Source organism: Rhinopithecus roxellana, chromosome 18, assembly GCF_007565055.1.
Source record: "Rhinopithecus roxellana isolate Shanxi Qingling chromosome 18, ASM756505v1, whole genome shotgun sequence".
In the NCBI taxonomy this organism is placed as follows: Eukaryota; Metazoa; Chordata; class Mammalia; order Primates; family Cercopithecidae; genus Rhinopithecus; species Rhinopithecus roxellana.
Window position 1 is genome coordinate 95,819,106 of NC_044566.1, and position 21,858 is coordinate 95,840,963.

General features: G+C 40.4%; 1 protein-coding gene across 7 annotated transcripts in view; it reads right to left on the minus strand.

Moving 5' to 3' along the window:
* MBNL2 (muscleblind like splicing regulator 2) overlaps positions 1–21,858 on the minus strand; it is a 176,010-nt gene that overhangs the window by 104,024 nt on the left and 50,128 nt on the right. For all 7 annotated transcript variants that reach the window (XM_030921979.1, XM_010387106.2, XM_010387107.2 and 4 more), the window contains exon 2: positions 20,299–21,075. In XM_030921979.1, coding sequence (XP_030777839.1) covers positions 20,299–20,472 — 174 coding nt within the window. In that variant the 5' untranslated portion in view covers positions 20,473–21,075. The remainder of the gene's footprint in view (positions 1–20,298; positions 21,076–21,858) is intronic.

Consider the following 21,858-nt stretch of genomic DNA (forward strand, 5'->3'; position numbering starts at 1 on the left):
ATAGTGCTTGCCACTTAATAGTGGCTCAATGATTATTTGTAAAATAAATAAATGAATGAAGAGATTTAAAGTTCCCTAGAAGGTGAAATGTCTTTCTCCTTGACTTTACATACCACTCAGAAGATTCTGGACCTACTAGAATTCTTCATTAAGAATTCTGTTTTGCTGATATTTTCCAGCTATCCCAGCTCCTGTTAACAACTGAAAGTTAGCAGGAATGGGGGAGAGGTCATGTGATTTAAATGCCTCCAACGAGGGCTGCTACTGATTAATTTTAGATCCCAAGCATCTGGGTCAATGGCTAGTTTCATGGCAGGTATGCAAATACTTATTTTAGTGTCATTATTAATGATTTTACTAAGAGCTGGGAACACTTGAAATATTCCTCCGAATGAGATTTGAGATGTAGACAAGATGGTCATTTTTTAAGAGCCTCCATATATTCTATCTTACTTTTCAACACATACGTTTTTATATTAAGATTGATTACTAATGTACCTAAGCACCCACATCACTATTCAGTAAAAAATTAGACACACATTTTTTAAAAATAAGAAATGCTCCATTGAGATGATGATAATCTAAATGAAATATAAACATCCCTGAAGTAGCATCTAGCTATTCTGTTTTGCTTTAATTAGGTTAAGACCTCTACGTCATTTTCTTTTTCTCCTTCCCCTGACAATATATCATGTTCTACAGAGCTTAATATTGTGTGGGTACAACCTCAGGCATAAGAAAATGGTCTCATCAGTCATAGCCCCAAAATGCTGTTTGGTCAGGCAAGATGGTTTAGGTAAGTTTGATCACAAATAAATATGTCAGTATCTACTCATTCCCTGAATCCCAAAGGTCAGTGCTCAGGGGAGGATTTCTCCGAGGAGTATCAGTTTTATTCTTCTTGGTCATGATGGTGCTGAGAAAGACTAACATACACTGGACTATAATCTTTGAGCCAGAGGAAATTGAATCAAACCAAGTGGAAAGAATGTGCTATTTAGTATTAGCAGGGTCAGTTAATGGAAAAAATTGTGAAATAGGGGAAGTTCATCATTGGTCTAGCTCCTGCAGAACAAACCTGGTCTCCCCAGTCCCAGGGGCATGCCCGCTGGCCTTTGTTTAGACCTTGGCATTTTCTGCCGGTTCCTCTCAGCTTCTTGGGGACTTGATTATGTGCGCTGAAACAAAGCCATTCTAGGCCTTGAGGTTCCTGGTTGGGCTCTTTCCTCTCCCAACCTCAAATGGATATTAGCTTATTTGATAGGTCAAGCTGTCCTCATTTGCTAACAGAAAAAGGCTTGAGGAACTTCTTGGGTCCTCTCAGGTAACATGTGGATTTCACAGTGACTTTCTTTTTTTTTTTTTTTTTTTTTTTTGAGACAGAGTCTTGCTCTGTCGCCCAGGCTGGAGTGCAGCGGCACGATCTCAGCTCACTGCAAGCTCCGCCTCCTGGGTTCACGCCATTCTCCTGTCTCAGCCTCCCGAGTAGCTGGGACTACAGGAGTGCCCGCCACCATGCCCGGCTAATTTTTTGTATTTTTAGTAGAGACGAGGGGTTTCACTGTGTTAGCCAGGATGGTCTCGATCTCCTGACCTCGTAATCCGCCTGCCTTGGCATCCCAAAGTGCTGGGATTACAGGCGTGAGCCACCGCACCTGGCCCTCAGTGACTTTCTTATGACAAAACTTTTCCAGTGTGTATGACTCAAATGAATAACTCTCCTGGTGTGGATTTCAGTTCAAGTAGTATGGACAGAGAGACCCCTGCCTTTGAATTTTATGAAGCAGTAATACATAATAAAAAAGAGCGGGAAACTGACATAGACTTGCCCATTTACATTTTCCTTTTTTTTTTTTTTCTTTTTGAGATGGAGTCTCGTTCTGTCGCCCAGGCTGGAGTGCAGTGGCCGGATCTCAGCTCACTGCAAGCTCCACCTCCCGGATTTACGCCATTCTCCTGCCTCAGCCTTCCGAGTAGCTGGGACTATAGGCGCCCACCACCTAGCCCAGCTAGTTTTTTTGTATTTTTTAGTAGAGACGGAGTTTCACCGTGTTAGCCAGAATGGTCTCGATCTCCTGACCTCGTGATCCACCCGTCTTGGCCTCCCAAAGTGCTGGGATTACAGGCTTGAGCCACCGCGCCCGGCCTACTTTTTCTTTTTGTCAAGTAAAGGCATTATGGAAAAAGAACGACAAGACTCACCTACTAAGACAATCATTTTATAAAAGAAATCAACAAAGGCTGGGCATCATGGCTCACAGCTGTAATCCCAGCACTGTGGGAGGCCGAGGTGGGTGGATTGCTTGAGGTCAGGAGTTTGAGACCAACCCGGCCAACATGGTGAAACCCTGTCTCTACTTAAAAAAAAAAAAAAAAAAGTACAAAAAATTAGCCAGGCCTGGTGGCGGGCGCCTGTAATCACAGCTACTCATAAGGCTGAGGCAGGAGAATCACTTGAACCCAGGAGGCGGAGGTTGCAGTGAGCCGAGATCATGCCACTGCACTCCAGTCTAAGCAACAAGACCGAAACTCTGTCTCAAAAAAAGAAAAAAGAAAAAGAAATAAACATAGAAGAATAAGAAGAAAACAATCTTGGAATAAAAAACAACGTTTTGTAGAAAATTACAGAGAGATCGGGGGAATAAGTTCTAGTGTTCGATATCACTGTGGGTAGACTGTAGTTAAAGATAATATATAAAATATAGTTTCAAATGGCTGGAATATTGAATGTCCCAACACAAAGAAATGATAAATGTTTGATGGATATGCTAATTGCCCTGATCTGATCACTGTATATTATATGCATGAAAACATCACTATGTACCCCACAATATATGTCAATTTAAAGAAACAGCCTTTAGAAGATGGCCGAATAGGAACAGTTCCAGTCTCCAACTCCCAGGGCGAGCGACACAGAAGACCGGTGATTTCTGCATTTTCAACTGAGGTACTGGGGTCATCTCACTAGGGAGTGCCGGACAATTGGTGCTGGTCAGCTGCTGCAGCCCGACCAGCGAGAGCTGAAGCAGGGCAAGGCATCACCTTGCCTGGGAAGCGCAAGGGGGAAGGGAATGCCTTTTCCTAGCCAGGGGAACTGAGACACACAACACCTGGAAAATTGGGTAACTCCCACCCCAATACTGCGCTTTAAGCAAACGGGCACACCAGGAGATTATACCCACACCTGCCCAGGAGGGTCCCACAGCCACGGAGCCTCCCTCATTGCTAGCACAGCAGTCTGCAATCTAACCGCAAGGCAGCAGCCAGTCTGGGGGGGGGGGGGGGGGGGCGGCGCCCGCCATTGCTGGGGCTTAAGTAGGTAAACAAAGCCGCTGGGAGGCTGGAACTGGGTGGAGCTCACAGCAGCTCAAGGAAACCTGCCTGTCTCTGTAGAATCCACCTCTGGGGACAGGGCACAGCTAAACAACAACAACAAAAAAGCAGCAGAAACCTGTGCAGGCGCAAATGACTCTGTCTGACAGCTTTGAAGAGAGCAGTGGATCTCCCAACACAGAGGTTGAGATCTGAGAACGGACAGACTGCCTGCTCAGGTGGGTCCCTGACCCCTGAGTAGCCTAGCTGGGAGACATCCCCGACTAGGGGCAGTCTGACACCCCACACCTCACAGGGTGGAGTACACCCCTGAGAGGAAGCTTCCAAAGTAAGAATCAGACAGGTACACTCGCTGTTCAGCAATATTCTCTCTTCTGCAACCTCTGCTGCTGATACCCAGGCAAACAGGGTCTGGAGTGGACCTCAAGCAATCTCCAACAGACCTACAGCTGAGGGTCCTGACTATTAGAAGGAAAACTATCAAACAGGAAGAACACCTATACCAAAACCCCATCAGTACGTCACCATCATCAAAGACCAGAGACAGACAAAACCACAAAGATGTGGAAAAAGCAGGGAAGAAAAGCTGGAAATTCAAAAAATAAGAGCGCATCTCCCCCTGCAAAGGAGTGCAGCTTATCGCCAGCAACGGATCAAAGCTGGTCAGAGAATGACTTTGACGAGATGAGAGAAGAAGGCTTCAGTCCATCAAGCTTCTCAGAGCTAAAGGAGGAATTACGTACCCAGCGCAAAGAAACTAAAAGTCTTGAAAAAAGAGTGGAAGAATTGATAGCTAGAATAATTAATGCAGAGAAGGTCATAAACGAAATGACAGAGATGAAAACCATGACACGAGAAATACGTGACAAATCCACAAGCTTCAGTAACTGACTCGATCAACTGGAAGAAAGAGTATCAGCGATTGAGGATCAAATGAATGAAATGAAGCGAGAAGAGAAACCAAAAGAAAAAAGAAGAAAAAGAAATGAACAAAGCCTGCAAGAAGTATGGGATTATGTAAAAAGACCAAATCTACGTCTGATTGGGGTGCCTGAAAGTGAGGGGGAAAATGGAACCAAGTTAGAAAACACTCTTCAGGATATCATCCAGGAGAACTTCCCCAACCTAGTAGGGCAGGCCAACATTCAAATTCAGGAAATACAGAGAACGCCACAAAGATACTCCTCGAGAAGAGCAACTCCAAGACACATAATTGCCAGATTCACCAAACTTGAAATGAAGGAAAAAATGTTAAGGGCAGCCAGAGAGAAAGGTCGGGTTACCCACAAAGGGAAGCCCATCAGACTAACAGCAGACCTCTCGGCAGAAACTCCACAAGCCAGAAGAGAGTGGGGGCCAATATTCAACATTCTTAAAGAAAAGAATTTTCAACCCAGAATTTCATATCCAGCCAAACTAAGTTTCATAAGTGAAGGAGAAATAAAATCCTTTACAGATAAGCAAATGCTTAGAGATTTTGTCACCACCAGGCCTGCCTTACAAGAGACCCTGAAGGAAGCACTAAACATGGAAAGGAACAACCACTACCAGCCATTGCAAAAACATGCCAAAATGTAAAGACCATCGAGGCTAGGAAGAAACTGCATCAACGAATGAGCAAAATAACCAGTTAATATCATAATGGCAGGATCAAGTTCACACATAACAATATTAACCTTAAATGTAAATGGACTAAATGCTCCAATTAAAAGACACAGACTGGCAAACTGGATAAAGAGTCAAGACCTATCAGTCTGCTGTATTCAGGAGACCCATCTCACATGCAGAGACATACATAGGCTCAAAATAAAGGGATGGAGGAAGATCTACCAAGCAAATGGAGAACAAAAAAAAGCAGGGGTTGCAATCCTAGTCTCTGATAAAATAGACTTTAAACCATCAAAGATCAAAAGAGACAATGAAGGCCATTACATAATGGTAAAGGGATCAATTCAACAGGAAGGGCTAACTATCCTAAATATATATGCACCCAATACAGGAGCACCCAGATTCATAAAGCAAGTCCTCAGAGACTTACAAAGAGACTTAGACTCCCACACAATAATAATGGGAGACTTCAACACTCCACTGTCAACATTAGACAGATCAACGAGACAGAAAGTTAACAAGGATATCCAGGAATTGAACTCATCTCTGCACCAAGCAGACCTAATAGACATCTATAGAACTCTCCACCCCAAATCAACAGAATATACATTCTTCTCAGCACCACATCGCACTTATTCCAAAATTGACCACATAATTGGAAGTAAAGCACTCCTCAGCAAATGTAAAAGAACAGAAATTATAACAAACTGTCTCTCAGACCACAGTGCAATCAAACTAGAACTCAGGACTAAGAAACTCAATCAAAACTGCTCAACTACATGGAAACTGAACAACCTGCTCCTGAATGACTACTGGGTACATAATGAAATGAAGGCAGAAATAAAGATGTTCTTTGAAACCAATGAGAACAAAGATACAACATACCAGAATCTCTGGGACACATTTAAAGCAGTGTGTAGAGGGAAATTTATAGCACTAAATGCCCACAAGAGAAAGCTGGAAAGATCTAAAATGGACACTCTAACATCACAATTAAAAGAACTGGAGAACCAAAAGCAAACACATTCAAAAGCTAGCAGAAGGCAAGAAATAACTAAGATCAGAGCAGAACTGAAGGAGATAGAGACACAAAAAACCCTCCAAAAAATCAATGAATCCAGGAGTTGGTTTTTTGAAAAAATCAACAAAATTGACAGACCGCTAGCAAGACTAATAAAAAAGAAAAGAGAGAAGAATCAAATAGACGCAATAAAAAATGATAAAGGGGATATTACCACCGACCCCACAGAAATACAAACTACCATCAGAGAATGCTATAAACACCTCTACACAAATAAACTAGAAAATCTAGAAGAAATGGATAATTTCCTGGACACTTACACTCTTCCAAGACTAAACCAGGAAGAAGTTGAATCCCTGAATAGACCAATAGCAGGCTCTGAAATTGAGGCAATAATTAATAGCCTACCAACCAAAAAAAGTCCAGGACCAGATGGATTCACAGCTGAATTCTACCAGAGGTACAAGGAGGAGCTGGTACCATTCCTTCTGAAACTATTCCGATCAGTAGAAAAAGAGGGAATCCTCCCTAACTCATTTTATGAGGCCAACATCATCCTGATACCAAAGCCTGGCAGACACACAACAAAAAAAGAAAATTTTAGACCAATATCCCTGATGAACATCGATGCAAAAATCCTCAATAAAATACTGGCAAACCGGATTCAGCAGCACATCAAAAAGCTTATCCACCATGATCAAGTGGGCTTCATCCCTGGGATGCAAGGCTGGTTCAACATTCGCAAATCAATAAACGTAATCCAGCATATAAACAGAACCAAAGACAAGAACCACATGATTATCTCAATAGATGCAGAAAAGGCTTTTGACAAAATTCAACAGCCCTTCATGCTAAAAACGCTCAATAAATTCAGTATTGATGGAACGTACCTCAAAATAATAAGAGCTATTTATGACAAACCCACAGCCAATATCATACTGAATGGGCAAAAACTGGAAAAATTCCCTCTGAAAACTGGCACAAGACAGGGATGCCCTCTCTCACCGCTCCTGTTCAACATAGTGTTGGAAGTTCTGGCTAGGGCAATCAGGCAAGAGAAAGAAATCAAGGGTATCCAGTTAGGAAAAGAAGAAGTCAAATTGTCCCTGTTTGCAGATGACATGATTGTATATTTAGAAAACTCCATTGTCTCAGCCCAAAATCTCCTTAAGCTGATAAGCAACTTCAGCAAAGTCTCAGGATACAAAATTAATGTGCAAAAATCACAAGCATTCTTATACACCAGTAACAGACAAACAGAGAGCCAAATCATGAATGAACTTCCATTCACAATTGCGTCAAAGAGAATAAAATACCTAGGAATCCAACTGACAAGGGATGTAAAGGACCTCTTCAAGGAGAACTACAAACCACTGCTCAGTGAAATCAAAGAGGAAACAAACAAATGGAAGAACATACCATGCTCATGGATAGGAAGAATCAATATCGTGAAAATGGCCATACTGCCCAAGGTTATTTATAGATTCAATGCCATCCCCATCAAGCTACCAATGAGTTTCTTCACAGAATTGGAAAAAACTGCTTTAAAGTTCATATGGAACCAAAAAAGAGCCCGCATTGCCAAGACAATCCTAAGTCATAAGAACAAAGCTGGAGGCATCACGCTACCTGACTTCAAACTATACTACAAGGCTACAGTAACCAAAACAGCATGGTACTGGTACCAAAACAGAGATATAGACCAATGGAACAGAACAGAGTCCTCAGAAATAATACCACACATCTACAGCCATCTGATCTTTGACAAACCTGAGAGAAACAAGAAATGGGGAAAGGATTCCCTATTTAATAAATGGTGCTGGGAAAATTGGCTAGCCATAAGTAGAAAGCTGAAACTGGATCCTTTCCTTACTCCTTATACGAAAATTAATTCAAGATGGATTAGAGACTTAAATGTTAGACCTAATACCATAAAAACCCTAGAAGAAAACCTAGGTAATACCATTCAGGACATAGGCATGGGCAAGGACTTCATGTCTAAAACACCAAAAGCAACGGCAGCAAAAGCCAAAATTGACAAATGGGATCTAATTAAACTAAAGAGCTTCTGCACAGCAAAAGAAACTACCATCAGAGTGAACAGGCAACCTACAGAATGGGAGAAAATTTTTGCAATCTACTCATCAGACAAAGGGCTAATATCCAGAATCTACAAAGAACTCAAACAAATTTACAAGAAAAAAACAAACAACCCCATCAAAAAGTGGGCAAAGGATATGAACAGACATTTCTCAAAAGAAGACATTCATACAGCCAAGAGACACATGAAAAAATGCTCATCATCACTGGCCATCAGAGAGATGCAAATCAAAACCACAATGAGATACCATCTCATACCAGTTAGAATGGCAATCATTAAAAAGTCAGGAAACAACAGGTGCTGGAGAGGATGTGGAGAAATAGGAACACTTTTACACTGTTGGTGGGATTGTAAACTAGTTCAACCATTATGGAAAACAGTATGGCCATTCCTCAAGGATCTAGGACTAGATGTACCATATGACCCAGCCATCCCACTACTGGGTATATACCCAAAGGATTATAAATCATGCTGCTATAAAGACACATGCACACGTATGTTTATTGCGGCACTATTCACAATAGCAAAGACTTGAATCAACCCAAATGTCCATCTGTGACAGACTGGATTAAGAAAATGTGGCACATATACACCATGGAATATTATGCAGCCATAAAAAAGGATGAGTTTGCGTCCTTTGTAGGGACATGGATGAAGCTGGAAACCATCATTCTCAGCAAACTATCACAAGAACAGAAAACCAAACACCGCATGTTCTCACTCATAGGTGGGAACTGAACAATGAGATCACTTGGACTCGGGAAGGGGAACATCACACACTGGGGCCTATCTTGGGGGGAGGGGGGAGGGATTGCATTGGGAGTTATACCTGATATAAATGACGAATTGATGGGTGCTGACGAGTTGATGGGTGCAGCACACCAACATGGCACAAGTATACATATGTAACAAACCTGCACATTATGCACATGTACCCTAGAACTTAAATTAAAAAAAAAAAAAAAAACAGCCTTTAAATTGAATGAATTTACCTTAATGAGAAAAACGTATTTCAGTGTCCTTATTTCAGAGCAGACTAGTGAAAATTTTATCAAACACCGGCATCAGTCTAGGGCCAAGTTTTTGGGAATGGTGAAGTTGCCCAACAAGCCAATCCATGAATTGTAATAGCTCTAGCTGACACTTGTGAGCAAGTCTCCATGTGACCTGCTTTTAGGACAGCTATAAACATGAGTGAGCAAGCAACACCTTTCAGTTGTAAACCAAAGAGCCTTCTTTGTACAAAGCCTTTAGCAGTGATGTTTTTCTGTTTGTACATTAATGGCAAAAACTGAATAACAAGCAGCCAGAAAAGCTATCTGAATTTTATTGGAATAGTTAGAACCTTAAAATTTAGGATATAAGGATACATTTCTTCACTAGCAAGAATGGGTGTACAGCCAGTAGCTGCCAGGCACAGGGATACAACAAGGCAGTTCCTGTCCCCCAGCCTTACATTGAGTGGAGGAAACAAAGTAGAGAGACACAGTAGATAGACAGCATCACACAAAGATAATTCCAGGGTTGCTTTTGTGAGCAAACGTGACATTTAAGCAAAGACCAGACTATCATGAAGAACTGAGGCTTGCAGTTCCCTGGGAGAAGAGCATTCCAGGTGGAGGGAATAGCCAGTGTCAAGGCCCTGAATAATAAACAGGCCAGTGTGGCTGCAGCACAGTGCAGGGGGCGGGGGAGCAGGTGGCTGATCTGTGGGGCCAGAAATGCAACAGGTGAAACATGACATAGGGCCTTAAGGGACTTTGAATGTCATAAATGAAGTGGGAACTACTGGAAGATTTTGAGCAAGAGACTGGCATGCTGTGACTTATGTTTTAAAAGGATCGCTGAGTGCTAGAGTAGAGAAGTGAGAGCTAGCAGGCTACTATAATAGTCCATATGAGACATGATGGTGGTTTGGACTGGGGTGGTCATGATAGAAGTGATGAAAAGTGCTTTAATTTAGGGTCTGTTTTGAAGACAGAGAGAATAGGACTTATAATGGATTGGATATGGCAGCAACGACAAGAAGAGAATGAAGGTGGGTTTCAGGGTGTTTGATCTGATCCACCGAAGGAATGGTACCATCTGCTGAGAACTGTTCCAATAAGAACAGTAGGTTGAGTGGGGAATTAAAAAGTTATTGGTGGACACGTTAAGTTTGAGATGTCATTAAATAAATATCCAAGTAGATATGCCAGGTAAGCAGTTGAATACATAAGACTAGAGTTAAGGAGAGAAATCAGGGCTGAGATAGAAATTAAGAAATATTCAGCATCTAGAAATGTTTATGGTCGTTGGATTGGATAAAGACATCTGGCAGGCCAAGTGTTCTGGTGGCTGCCCCAGCAAGTGCAAAGGCTTTAAGGCAAGAACGTGTTTGGTGAGTTCTAAGAAGAGTAAGGTGCCACCATGGATGTGTAGAGAAGATGTTCAAGGACTAAGTCTGGAGAGAGTCCAATATTTAGAGGTCAGAAGGAAAAAGATTCAGGAAGGGAGGCAGAGGACTGGCCAATGAGGTGAGGCGAAAACCAGATGAGAGTGAATCACCAAATCAGTGTGAATACAGTCTTTCAAGGATGATTAAGAGCAGTTGATAAATTCACTGTGCCTTCAATGATCTCTATTGATAGAAGAAGCAATCTATGCTGTTATATTCCCAGTGTTTAAGAGCACCTAATCAATATTTATTTGTTTATTTCAGAGGTTAAATATGGCAGTCTACTGGCTGAATCCATCCTGAAGATGTGTTTTATTTGGACTTTAAGGTTTAAAAAGATTTTAATTGATTGCCAAGATTCAGAAATTGGGAAACATCACATCAAAATTTGAATTTCTGTTTCTCTTTAACAATTATTCAGATTATCACAAGGCAGGCAACAGCTGTCTATTGCTGAGTGGCAGCTGCTGTCGTTAAAGGGGTCATGAGCTCCTCACTTAATTTTCTGCTGTCTCCAGCAATTCCTGAGTCTCTCCAACACGGAGAGCTGAGTCATTTGTTCATATCACCTTCCTGGTTCCTTTTTATTTGCCCCCTTTTGTTTAGTTAATGAGAGAATGAATGAATGAATGAATGAATGAATGAGCTAAAGAATATTTGCTAGTGAGACACCTGGATCCCAGAAAGGTGAAATGTTACATGTGACAAAGGCAGGGCTCAGATGCAGATTCCCAGGCCAGGGCTTTTTATTTTAAATCTCTGCTTCCTATTGTGTCATTTTTTTCAAATCCTAAAATATAAACAAAAGTTTGACTGAAAGAAGGGTACTGACGAAATGCTGACTATTTTCATTTTTAAAAAGAATAGAATATTAAACAAATCCTGTAACATAAATATTTCTTTCTCCTTAAGTCTTAATAATGAATGGTTTCGTAAGATCGATACACTGACTAACAAAAGTTAGCATCACTGCCCAAAGCAAAATGAGTAATAAACCTAACTATAAAAAATACAGTTAAAATAAACATTGATATTGTGTTCCACTCATTTATAGGTGAAAATCAATGTTGCTATTTTTCTCCATGAAATACTTTTACATGTTTTAACCAAAGAATGTTGTAATCATGGAACGCCAATTTGTCATCATTCCTTCTTTGATTCAGTACCAAAGACCCTCTGGAGTTTTGCAAGCCTCCTCTCTCTTGCCAAATCCAATCATCAGAATTGAATTAGACTACAGTGTTGGATTTCTGATGTTCTCTAGGTGTATATATTATTTTAATGGGTTGAATTGTGTTCCCCCAAAATATATGTTGAAGTCCTAACCCCCAGTTCCTCAGAATGTGACTTTATTTGGAAATAGGGTAGTTGCAGATGTAATTTAAGATGAGGTCATACCAAAGAAGGGTGGGGCCTTAACCCAATATAACTGATGTCCTTATAAGAAGGAGAAATTTGACCACAGACTCAAACACCAGGAAGATGATTTGAAGGGAGACACACAGGAAGATGGCCATCTGAAGAGGGAGGTAGAGATTGGAGTGAGGCTGCCATGAGCCAAGGAACAGCGCTACCAAAAGCCGAAAGAGGCAAGAACTGGTTCCCATCCCTTTCCCCCAACGTCCCCAACCCCACGGGCTTCAGAGGGAGTGTGGCCCTGTCAGCACTTTGATTTTGGACTTCTGGCCTCCAGATATGAGAAAGAACACATTTCAGGTGTTTTAAACCACACAGTTTGTGGTACTTTGTTACGACAGCCTTAGGAAACTGAAACAGAGATGATTTTGTCTAACTCTAAATTGTAAAATGGGCTAGAATGTAGGCATCTTGCTGGAGGACGCTGTCTCCAGGACAGTGGCTTTCTTTCTCCAGGAAAAGGACTTTCTCTATGGCGCACATGTGCCTTCCCTCAGTGAGACATTTGGAGGTGCCTGACACCCTGAAAATCCTCATTTCTTTGCTTACTCAAAGCACTGAAACTGATTCCACCTGCTCTTAGGGAGTCATGGTTCTGCTTTTATCCTGAAAGCTGCATGTTTCTCCTTTCTTAGCACAGAATATCTTGGGTATTGGGAGGAATTTGATGCTAATCTTGACTCTGGGCAAATTTGTAAACTAACTCAAAGGTTTTTTTTAAAGACCCTCAGGCCTTCTTAAATGTTTCAGACTTCTCTTAAGATGAAGATTTCTTAACTTGCAATGTATAGATAATTTTTAGAAGCAAACATGAAACCCTGCAGATTGTTTGTAATAGTCTGTAAGTGTGGCTACTTTTCTGGGTAAAGATTTCTTAGTTTTGATTAATTCTTAAAGGTATTATACTTCCCTATAACCCGAAAAACAGCAACAAAATCTCCGAGAAAGGACCAAGAGTTTGGGCCATAGTGGTCAGGTTTTGTGCCCGGGGAACAAGGCACTCGGGGGTGGGGGTGGATTATAGTAGGAAGGCAAGAGTTTGGATTTAGAGATGTGGCACTGGAGGTGACAATGGGCCACTCAGATGGGGATGTTCAGTAGGTAGTTGGAGCCATGGTGGTGGCAAGTGAGGGCACACACCCAGATTTGGGATTCATTGGCACAGAGGTGGGAAATGAATGCATAAAAGCAGATGAGCTTTCAGAGCTGATGACTGAACCTAAACTAGGAAAGGCTGATCCTGAGTCTTGGGGAGCATCCATACTGAGGGAGCAAGGGGAGGAAGAGGTGGCATTAGAGGGAAAGTAGGAAGGGCGGTGAGCGTGGTGAAAGAACTAGAAAAACAACACCGGCAAAAAGTAGCAGGAGAGAATTCTCCTCGAATAACCAAACTGCAAAATGAAACAGAGATGTTCAAGGAAATGGTGAACGACATAGAAGGAAGGGTTTGGTCTGGAGATCACTGATAGAGCAGCACTAGGTCCATCTGGAAAAGTTGTAAGGGTTTCTCTGTTCACATCTGCATTCTCTGGGGATGACTGTACTTCTGCTCTGTGCTAGATGCCATGCTAGGTGCTGGGGCATGACAATAAGTAAGACACAATCCCATCTTTCAGAAGCTTCTGGGCTCTCACTGGGCATGGATGTCCAGGAGTAAACTATGATATGAAGTCTGAATAGTGTCCAGAGAGGGTGCACAGGGGAAGTGGTTGATATACCCAGAACAGCTGAAGTCAAATGAAAGAGATGGGCTTGTTTTCAGGAAGTACAATTGGTGGGTCCAAGAATCTTGAAGCATGGACCTGCCTGTGCTCCATTACATTCTAAAACTGACTTATGCATTTCAGAATCACATGGGCACACACACACACCAACAATGCCTTGGACAAAAACCATTTTTGTTACAGAGATTTAGTAGGTGATGGTATAATATTTATAGACAGACACAAACAGAAACAAATACAACATATGCCTTACTTTCTCTTGCAGTGTCTCTGTCTTTTAAAGATTGAAATTTCTGCTATCTGAACAGGTTTACTCCTGGGAGCTTCTATTTTAGAATGGTTTTTGACTTTTTTTTTTTTTAGATGATGTCTTGCTGTGTCCCCCAGGCTGGAGTACAGTGGCGCAATCATGGCTCACTACAACCTCAACCTCCTGGGCTCAACAATCCTCCTGCCTCAGCCTCCCAAGTAGCTGGGATCACAAATTTTTAAAATTTGTTTGTAGAGATGGGGTCTCACTATGTTGCCCAGCCTGGTCTTGACCTCCCAGGCTCAAGGAATCCTCTTGCCTTTGCCTCCCAAAGTGCTGGGACTACAGGTGTGAGTCACTGCACTTGGCCTAGAATTTTTTTTTTGGATCTCTTCAACATGCTAATCTTGTTAAACATGAATATTATTAAGCTATTAAGAATTTTGGAATTAACCACATCAGTGATTTATTCAGTAAGAGCAGTTACAAGAAGGGAATGGATAGTGCTGGCTAGGAGCCACACTTACCTGGAGTCAGGCCCTTTCTCCACCATTCATCAGCTTGGTAGTCACAAGTGAGCTACTTAAATTTTTGAACCTGTATCCCCATCTAAAAGGGTGATTTAATCATATTTACCTGACAGAGTTATTGGAATAAATAATGCATGAAAAGTACCTGGCATATAGTAGGCTCTGTGTTACTACAATGATGACTATCGATAATAAAAAAATTGTCTGAGGTTATATTTGCAAATCAGGCCAAAATTAATAATTGAGAAAATACTCAAACAATTTCTGCAAAGAATTCGCTGCTATTAAGGAGCCCAACAGCAATTTAAGAACATGAACTTAAAGTCTTGGCAAATTACATATTGCCATCAGCTAACTTACAGACAGCATCCCATAGGCAAATGAGCAACTTCCACTTCACATCTTTGAAATTTAGACAGACACAGAGGGTAGAAAAAAAGTAGTTTCTGCATCATATGCAGCTTGAATTACCCTGAAGAGGAAATCAAATTATTTACTTGAAAATTTGTCAATGTTGTATTATACTTCCAGAGTCACACTTGCTCCTTGAAATTCCTACACAGAACTCCCTGATTTTGAAATCTGGATACTGATCCCAGGGCAACAGCACATGGCTGTACAGGTTGTCCACTGCACAACTCCAGGGGGTGTCAATCACATAGACTGTGACGAGGAAGGTGCCCCTAGTGTGCAGTGCATGCCTGTACAGTCAAATCCAGCAGCCCTATCTGAGAGGCTTGAAAACTTTCCTGATGAACATGGAGAACATGCAATTCAACCAATATTTATTGCATATCTATTATGTATGAGGCACTGTTCTAGGTTCCAGGAACACAAGAGTGATCACAACAGACACAGTCCCTATCCACATAGAGCTTATGTTCTAGCAGAGTGGAGGAGCAAGACAGATAATAAACCAATAAACAAATTAGCATCTCTCATAGCAAATGCTGGTGTTGGGGGATCAGTAAAGCCAGGTAAGAAAGAAGTGGGATCCCAGCAATGGCGGAATTACAATTTGAAATAAGTTGGCAGAAAGGCTTCATTCACAAATTGGCGTTTTTAATCAGAAACCTTAAGGAACCAGGAAACATGCTGTTTGTGTGGCTGAGGCAAGAGTATTCCAAACAGAAGAAAGAGCAAGTGCAGATGCCCTAAGGCAAAGCCTACTTGGCATATTCAGAGGACAGCAAAGATGCTGGAGTGGGTTGGAGGGGGTGGTGGCGATAGAAAGGAAGTCAGGTGGCAGGAGGGGGAAGCAGATCTCATAGGGCCTAGGCAGCCTTTGCAGTGTTGCTCTTTACTCTGAGTGTGGTGAGAAGCCACTGGAAGATCCTGAACAGAGGAGTGACATCATCTGATGCAGGTGTTAAAAAGGATCTCACTGTCCTTGAAATGAATTTTTATTACAAAAGATTACGCCTAAATTTCTAAAAATTGTCTAAACAATTTTCCCCCATACTCTGAGTGTTTTCAACCAAAATTAGCAATCCTATTTTTAAAGTTGTGTCCCTTTTTAAAGCTGAGTGTAAATTCAAATGTTTAAGCAAATAAATACTTCCTGAAAGTGGTAAATACTGACATTTTTAGTCTTAATAAGCATTCATGTTACTTTATGTGCTCCCTTCCTGATGTTCAATTTACCAAATGGTTCAGATTAATTCCTATCAATTACAGGAAAAAAGAATCTGGAAAGAAAAATCTCAAACATTTTAGCTATGAGAGAAAGCGTTTCATGGATCATAAAAGCATCAGAGACATTGGTTAACGTGGTCAAGGCCTCTGCTCCAAGGGAGACGATTGCTCATAAAACAGTTTGCATTTTGTCAAGTTAACCTAAGTTGTGGAACACAGCATTCTGGAATGTGACCTGGCCTTTCAGAAAAATCGTTAAACAAAGTCTACTGTTCATAATGATACTGAAACTTCCAAAAAAAATCACAGCTGCTTCCATGCTCAGTGTTTTACATAAAATACAACAACAAGGTATGTGAAAAACGCACAAATTGCACAGTAAGAACTGTACTATATTTTCCAAAATGTCTTCTATAAATGCATTTATATATGTATGATTCTCATGCCAAAGAGCTCAACAAATCACTTTCCACCAACAAATTTAGTACATACTTATGGAAAAGTTTACTCATATTTGTAAATAACATATAACAACAATAAAAAAGACTCAGATTGACTTGTCCCCATACTGGCAGTCCAACATAGATTCCTTTCACAGTTATAAATAAATACTTCACAGTGTTTGCACAAAATATCTTGTAATAAATAACAAAAATATTGTGTCCCCCAAATCTTTTTTCTTGTCGTGGCTAGTTTGTATAATTGAGGTACTATCATTCACACAGTTGATTCTTAAAAGTTTGGACTTGTTAAGAGTTGGGCACAAGATCTTGCCTTTAAAGCTAGTCATCAGAATCAGTGGCTATCCTGGGATACTTTATTATGAAGGGAAAGAAACTAATATTGCCAGGTCCTGACTTGTTCAGCCCTGGGCTAAGTATGTGGGATGCCACAGGTCAAGTAGTCTTTGAAGTAACCTTATGAAGTGGGAATTAGATCGATTTTATGTAAGAGAAAACTGAAGCCAACGAGGTAAAATAGCTCGTCCCAAGTGATGAAGCTTGCCTAGGTCCCAGCCAGGCTTAGTCAAGCCCTGGTCCATCTGATTTCAAAGCCCTTGCTGCTTCTCTCTATTGTACACTGGCTCCAACTGCACACTGAGTTCTCTCTGTTGCACACTGAGCAACAATGTTTTTTTAAATCGATTATGAAGTAAAGTTAAACAGCTTCATCATTATCATTGTCATTATTTTTCTTTTTAGCTACTATTTTTTGAGTGCTTTTCTGATTGGTCTGTCCTGTGGAAAGAGTTTGCAATCCTCACAAGAACCTTGTAAGGTGAATCTGCCAGCGTGTTGCTACAGACCGTACTTACTTCAGCCAGTTTCTCTGCTGAATATCCTCCTTTGACTGATGAGGAAACCAAGTCAAAAAGTCATAAATGACACACCCAAGGCTGGGAAGTAGTTGAGCAGGTATTTAGACTCAGATCTGTTTTACTCCTGTGCCTGTGGGCCGTTTTCACATTCTTTTCAGCTGGACAGTTTTAAAAATGTATAATGTTGCACTCATTAAATAACCTGAAATTCTACAATCTGAAAAGGAACTGATAACTTGAGGCACTATATAACTATGCTTCAACACCTCAAAAAGGTTCCACCAGGCACTTCTGAAAATGATTTGTACAGCCTTTTTTTACTTGAATGGTGTTCAACATTCTCACAACTTGGCTCATGTTTTTATGCTGAACACAAATGGTTCATGACCCTTTATTCTGGGGGCTGGATTCCTCAAACAATTGTGAATCCACAGTGATGTGATGAATAGCAAGGATCTAGGCATTGTTGCCTAGTTGATATTCATGAAATACTTCACCTTAATAGGTCGGGAATTATTTTCCCCATATTTCTCTAATTACATTAAAGAATATAAGGTTTTTTAAAAACTGGCAAAAAATGTGATGTTTAATATGAAATATCCAACTAGAGAAGGCTTGGATTAATAAGATGGAAAAATTGGGGATGACCTGAAAAATTAATTTATCATCACTGACCTGTTTTCATATCTTGAAGCTTTTATGATCTAGTTTTAAATCTACACTGCTTGTTTTTTTTTGTTTTTTTTTTTGTTTTTTTTTTTTGTTTTTTTTTTTTTTTGAGACGGAGTCTCGCTCTGTCGCCCAGGCTGGAGTGCAGTGGCCGGATCTCAGCTCACTGCAAGCTCTGCCTCCCGGGTTTATGCCATTCTCCTGCCTCAGCCTCCCGAGTAGCTGGGACTACAGGCGCCCGCCACCTCGCCCGGCTTGTTTTTTGTATTTTTTAGTAGAGACGGGGTTTCACCATGTTAGCCAGGATGGTCTCGATCTCCTGACCTCGTGATCCGCCCGTCTCGGCCTCCCAAAGTGCTGGGATTACAGGCTTGAGCCACCGCACCCAGCCGTTTTTTTTTTTTTTTTTTTTTGAGACAGAGTCTCTGTCACCCAAGCTGGAGTGTAGTGGTGCAATCTCGGTTCACCATAACCTCCGCCTCCTGGGTTCAAGTGATTCTCCTGCCTCAGCCTTCCAAGTAGCTGGGATTACAGGCACACATCACCATGCCCTGCTAATTTTTCGTATTTTAGTAGAGACAGGGTTTCACCATGCTGGCCAGGCTGGTCTCGAACTCTTGACCTCATGATCCGCCCACCTCAGCTCCCAAAGTGCTGGGATTACAGGCATGAGCCACTATGCCCAGCCTGCACTGCTTTTTCATAGTGAATGTTTCTATTGCTGATAATCACAGAGGCAAATACAGACTTGGTTTACTTTTTTTACTAAAGGCAAAATATACTAATATATAACTATGCTTGTACTGTTATAGTTTATATGAATTGTGATTTATCCATCTATTCATTTCCATTTTAGGTAAAACAATTCATCATTTTAAAGTCTAGTTTAATAAACTTTTTATGATAAAAAGGAATAAAATAGGAGTAGGTATTGATGTAGATTACAGATCTATTTTGTCAAAATTTTACCCTTAAAATACTTTTTTGTTGGGTCAGAAATACATTTTCCTGCTTTGAGTGTATTGACAAATTTTCCCTTTAAGATACATTAAAATTTAAATATATAGTTTGAAGTCTTATAAGAATTATAAATTTTGACTTATGTCTTACGAGACATAATTTTTTACTTAAGACAAAATTGTCCTAAAGGACAACTCAGTCTCTTTAACACTCAAGAATAGGCTAGGGTCACTATTTTGTAAACTAACAGCTGTGTAATTTCTCAAATCATGTCAAGAGCATTGATAGACAATTTTCTTAACTATTTGGTAAACTTATTGAAGTCTTGCAGAGATGTAAACACTGAGCTCTTTTAACCTATGTGCCTTATTTATTGCTCCTGGAAACAATATGATTATGCCTGTAGGACTGCCCTAGACAATCTCAGATTCATAATGTTAGGGCTGAATACACTCTACAGCATTATGGGTTAACTCATGCCACTTCTAGATCTTTCATTAAATTCTATCTTCCTAACTCCACCCAGATCAGTATACGACTCAGATGCCTTGAATCTCCAAAAACGTATCTTGAAACAGTCTGCTGGAAGCCAGCTCTCTTCTATGGACTCCATAGAAATGTGTTCACTGTCTGTTCCTCCCACAAGGCATGTGTCCCCTTCTTCTTGCATTGTAGATACTTGCTGATATGCTATATTTTCCCTGCCAGAGAGTAAGCTCATCAAGGGTGCCATCTGAATCACTTTAGTTTCTTTTGTCATATAACTCACATGAAGTAGATTCTCAAGTATTGAGTATTGAATGTGTACTTAATAATTTCTGTTAGCCATGACACATTTTCAAAGAAGGGTTTCAGGAAGTACTCGGTCAAGAAAAAAAAAAAAAAAAAAAAGCCATAAGAATAGAAAACTCTTCAAGAGCTAAGTCAGAATAACTGGCACTTAAAAGTGACACATTCAATTTCTTCACCTTTATATAACCTCCAGAAGATCAAATGTTGATAAAATATTTATCTTCAGTTGTCACAAGCCAGACTTTGATTTAAAACTCTTGGGTACATGAATGTCATGCCAGGCCAGAAATACATCATCATGTATTTTTAATTTAAACATGGGTATGTAAAAAATTTATATATGCCTGATATGAAAAAATTTGAGTGAAAATCTCCCAACAGTCACCACAAACAAGAAAACAGAATCTAAAAGCAATTTTTAAACTTCTGTAAAAGTGCAATGAAAAGCCTCTGCTTGCAAGTCCAATGTGGTATTGAAATGACACATAAAATGCATTCTCTTACCTTTAGGGAATCAAAGCAGGCAATTACTCTTCCATTTTCAACCTGACAACTTTTGGGGGGATGAGCAAATTTGCATTCTTCATCAGAGCGTGAGCATGTTCCTCTTTGAAACTGTCTGCAGACTTCTAATGTCAGCCATTTTGTATCTCTGACTGGGGCAACGTTCAAAGCCATGGTGATAAAGTAATTTGGGCTGTTTGTTTCTGTTAAATGATGAAATCAATCCAAGTTCTAATGATTCCAAAACTACTGTTGTGAAAACTCCCACATGTAAGTCTGAAGGTGAGTGATAAATTGCTTAGTGAAGTCCAATCCAGGGAACAGGATGATGAGAGAGTTTATGGACAGGCAATCACTCATCAATCAATATGTCCCACTTGAAGATGGCGGGCCACAATAAAAGCACGCTCAGTGTCATCTCTGGCTTTCAACGTCTGAGTCTCTTGGCTGTTTTGCAGATATACCTGTTTTTAATAAAGTGACTTCAATTTCATGGCACTCCTTGGGAGAATATTTAATGCTGACGCTCCCAGCTATTGACGATGTTAGAAAATAAGACACTCAGATGTTCATATTTTAGCAGGATGTTTTTCTTCCCCCTTTTTGAATTCTGAAATTAAGCAATTGGCAAAGTCAGACAACTGAGGTATCTTCATCCACTCGTAAGGTCAGGGTAAAGTATACTTGACAGAAGAGCGAGATGTGAATACAAAGAAAGCTCCCAGGCTGCAGTTTCCAGCAAAAGTGACTTCACACAGGCACTTCTAAATGATAAACCTGCAAAACAGAAATGAAATATCAACCTTTATGCAAACTCAATGAATCAACACTTCAACGAACTTTTGAACTCTTATCTAGAATTTGCAAAAGCACAGTTTAGAGCTTTGAGCTTTGACTACAGTGAGAAAAGTTATGCATTAAAGAAAAAAAAAAAGAATACGCAACGGAAACCGTATTGCAGAATTGTCTAGGCAGCAGTCCAAAAGTTAGGAATGACTCAAACAGATGAGTGTGGCAGACACAATAATTAGGCCTTCTGAAACAATCCCATCTAATGTGCTTAATCGCCAAAACAGTGTATTAGGATGGTGGCTTCCAATTAATTTCACATTTAGGCCATTGATTTTATTGTTGGGAGTGCTATAAACAATTATTTGGGATGTGTCCCTCCTATGTAATAAAGATATTGTCATTTTGGATGAAGTGTGGGCTCTTTCTTCTTTATGTTCTTCCTAGTTTACAGAGATGTGGACTTAGAGATGGGTAGGTAGGAGCCTCTTGATATTTTTTCTCAGGTGTCTTTAATATTTCCTCTCCACCATGACTTACCTAATGTTTATCTTCCTATTTACTCTGCAAGCATTCACAGGGCAAAGACTATTCTTTGTAGTTTTCATTTCTGTATTCCCAGTGCCTTAGTCTATGGTGTATATTAGACCCTCAAGAAATATTTATTGACCAATTTAACTGATGACTAAATGCCAGGAATGTAAATTAGTTTTAGTTGAGTTCAGTTTAGTTTTTAACTGAGTCATAATCTAAAAACGCTCTATAGTATGG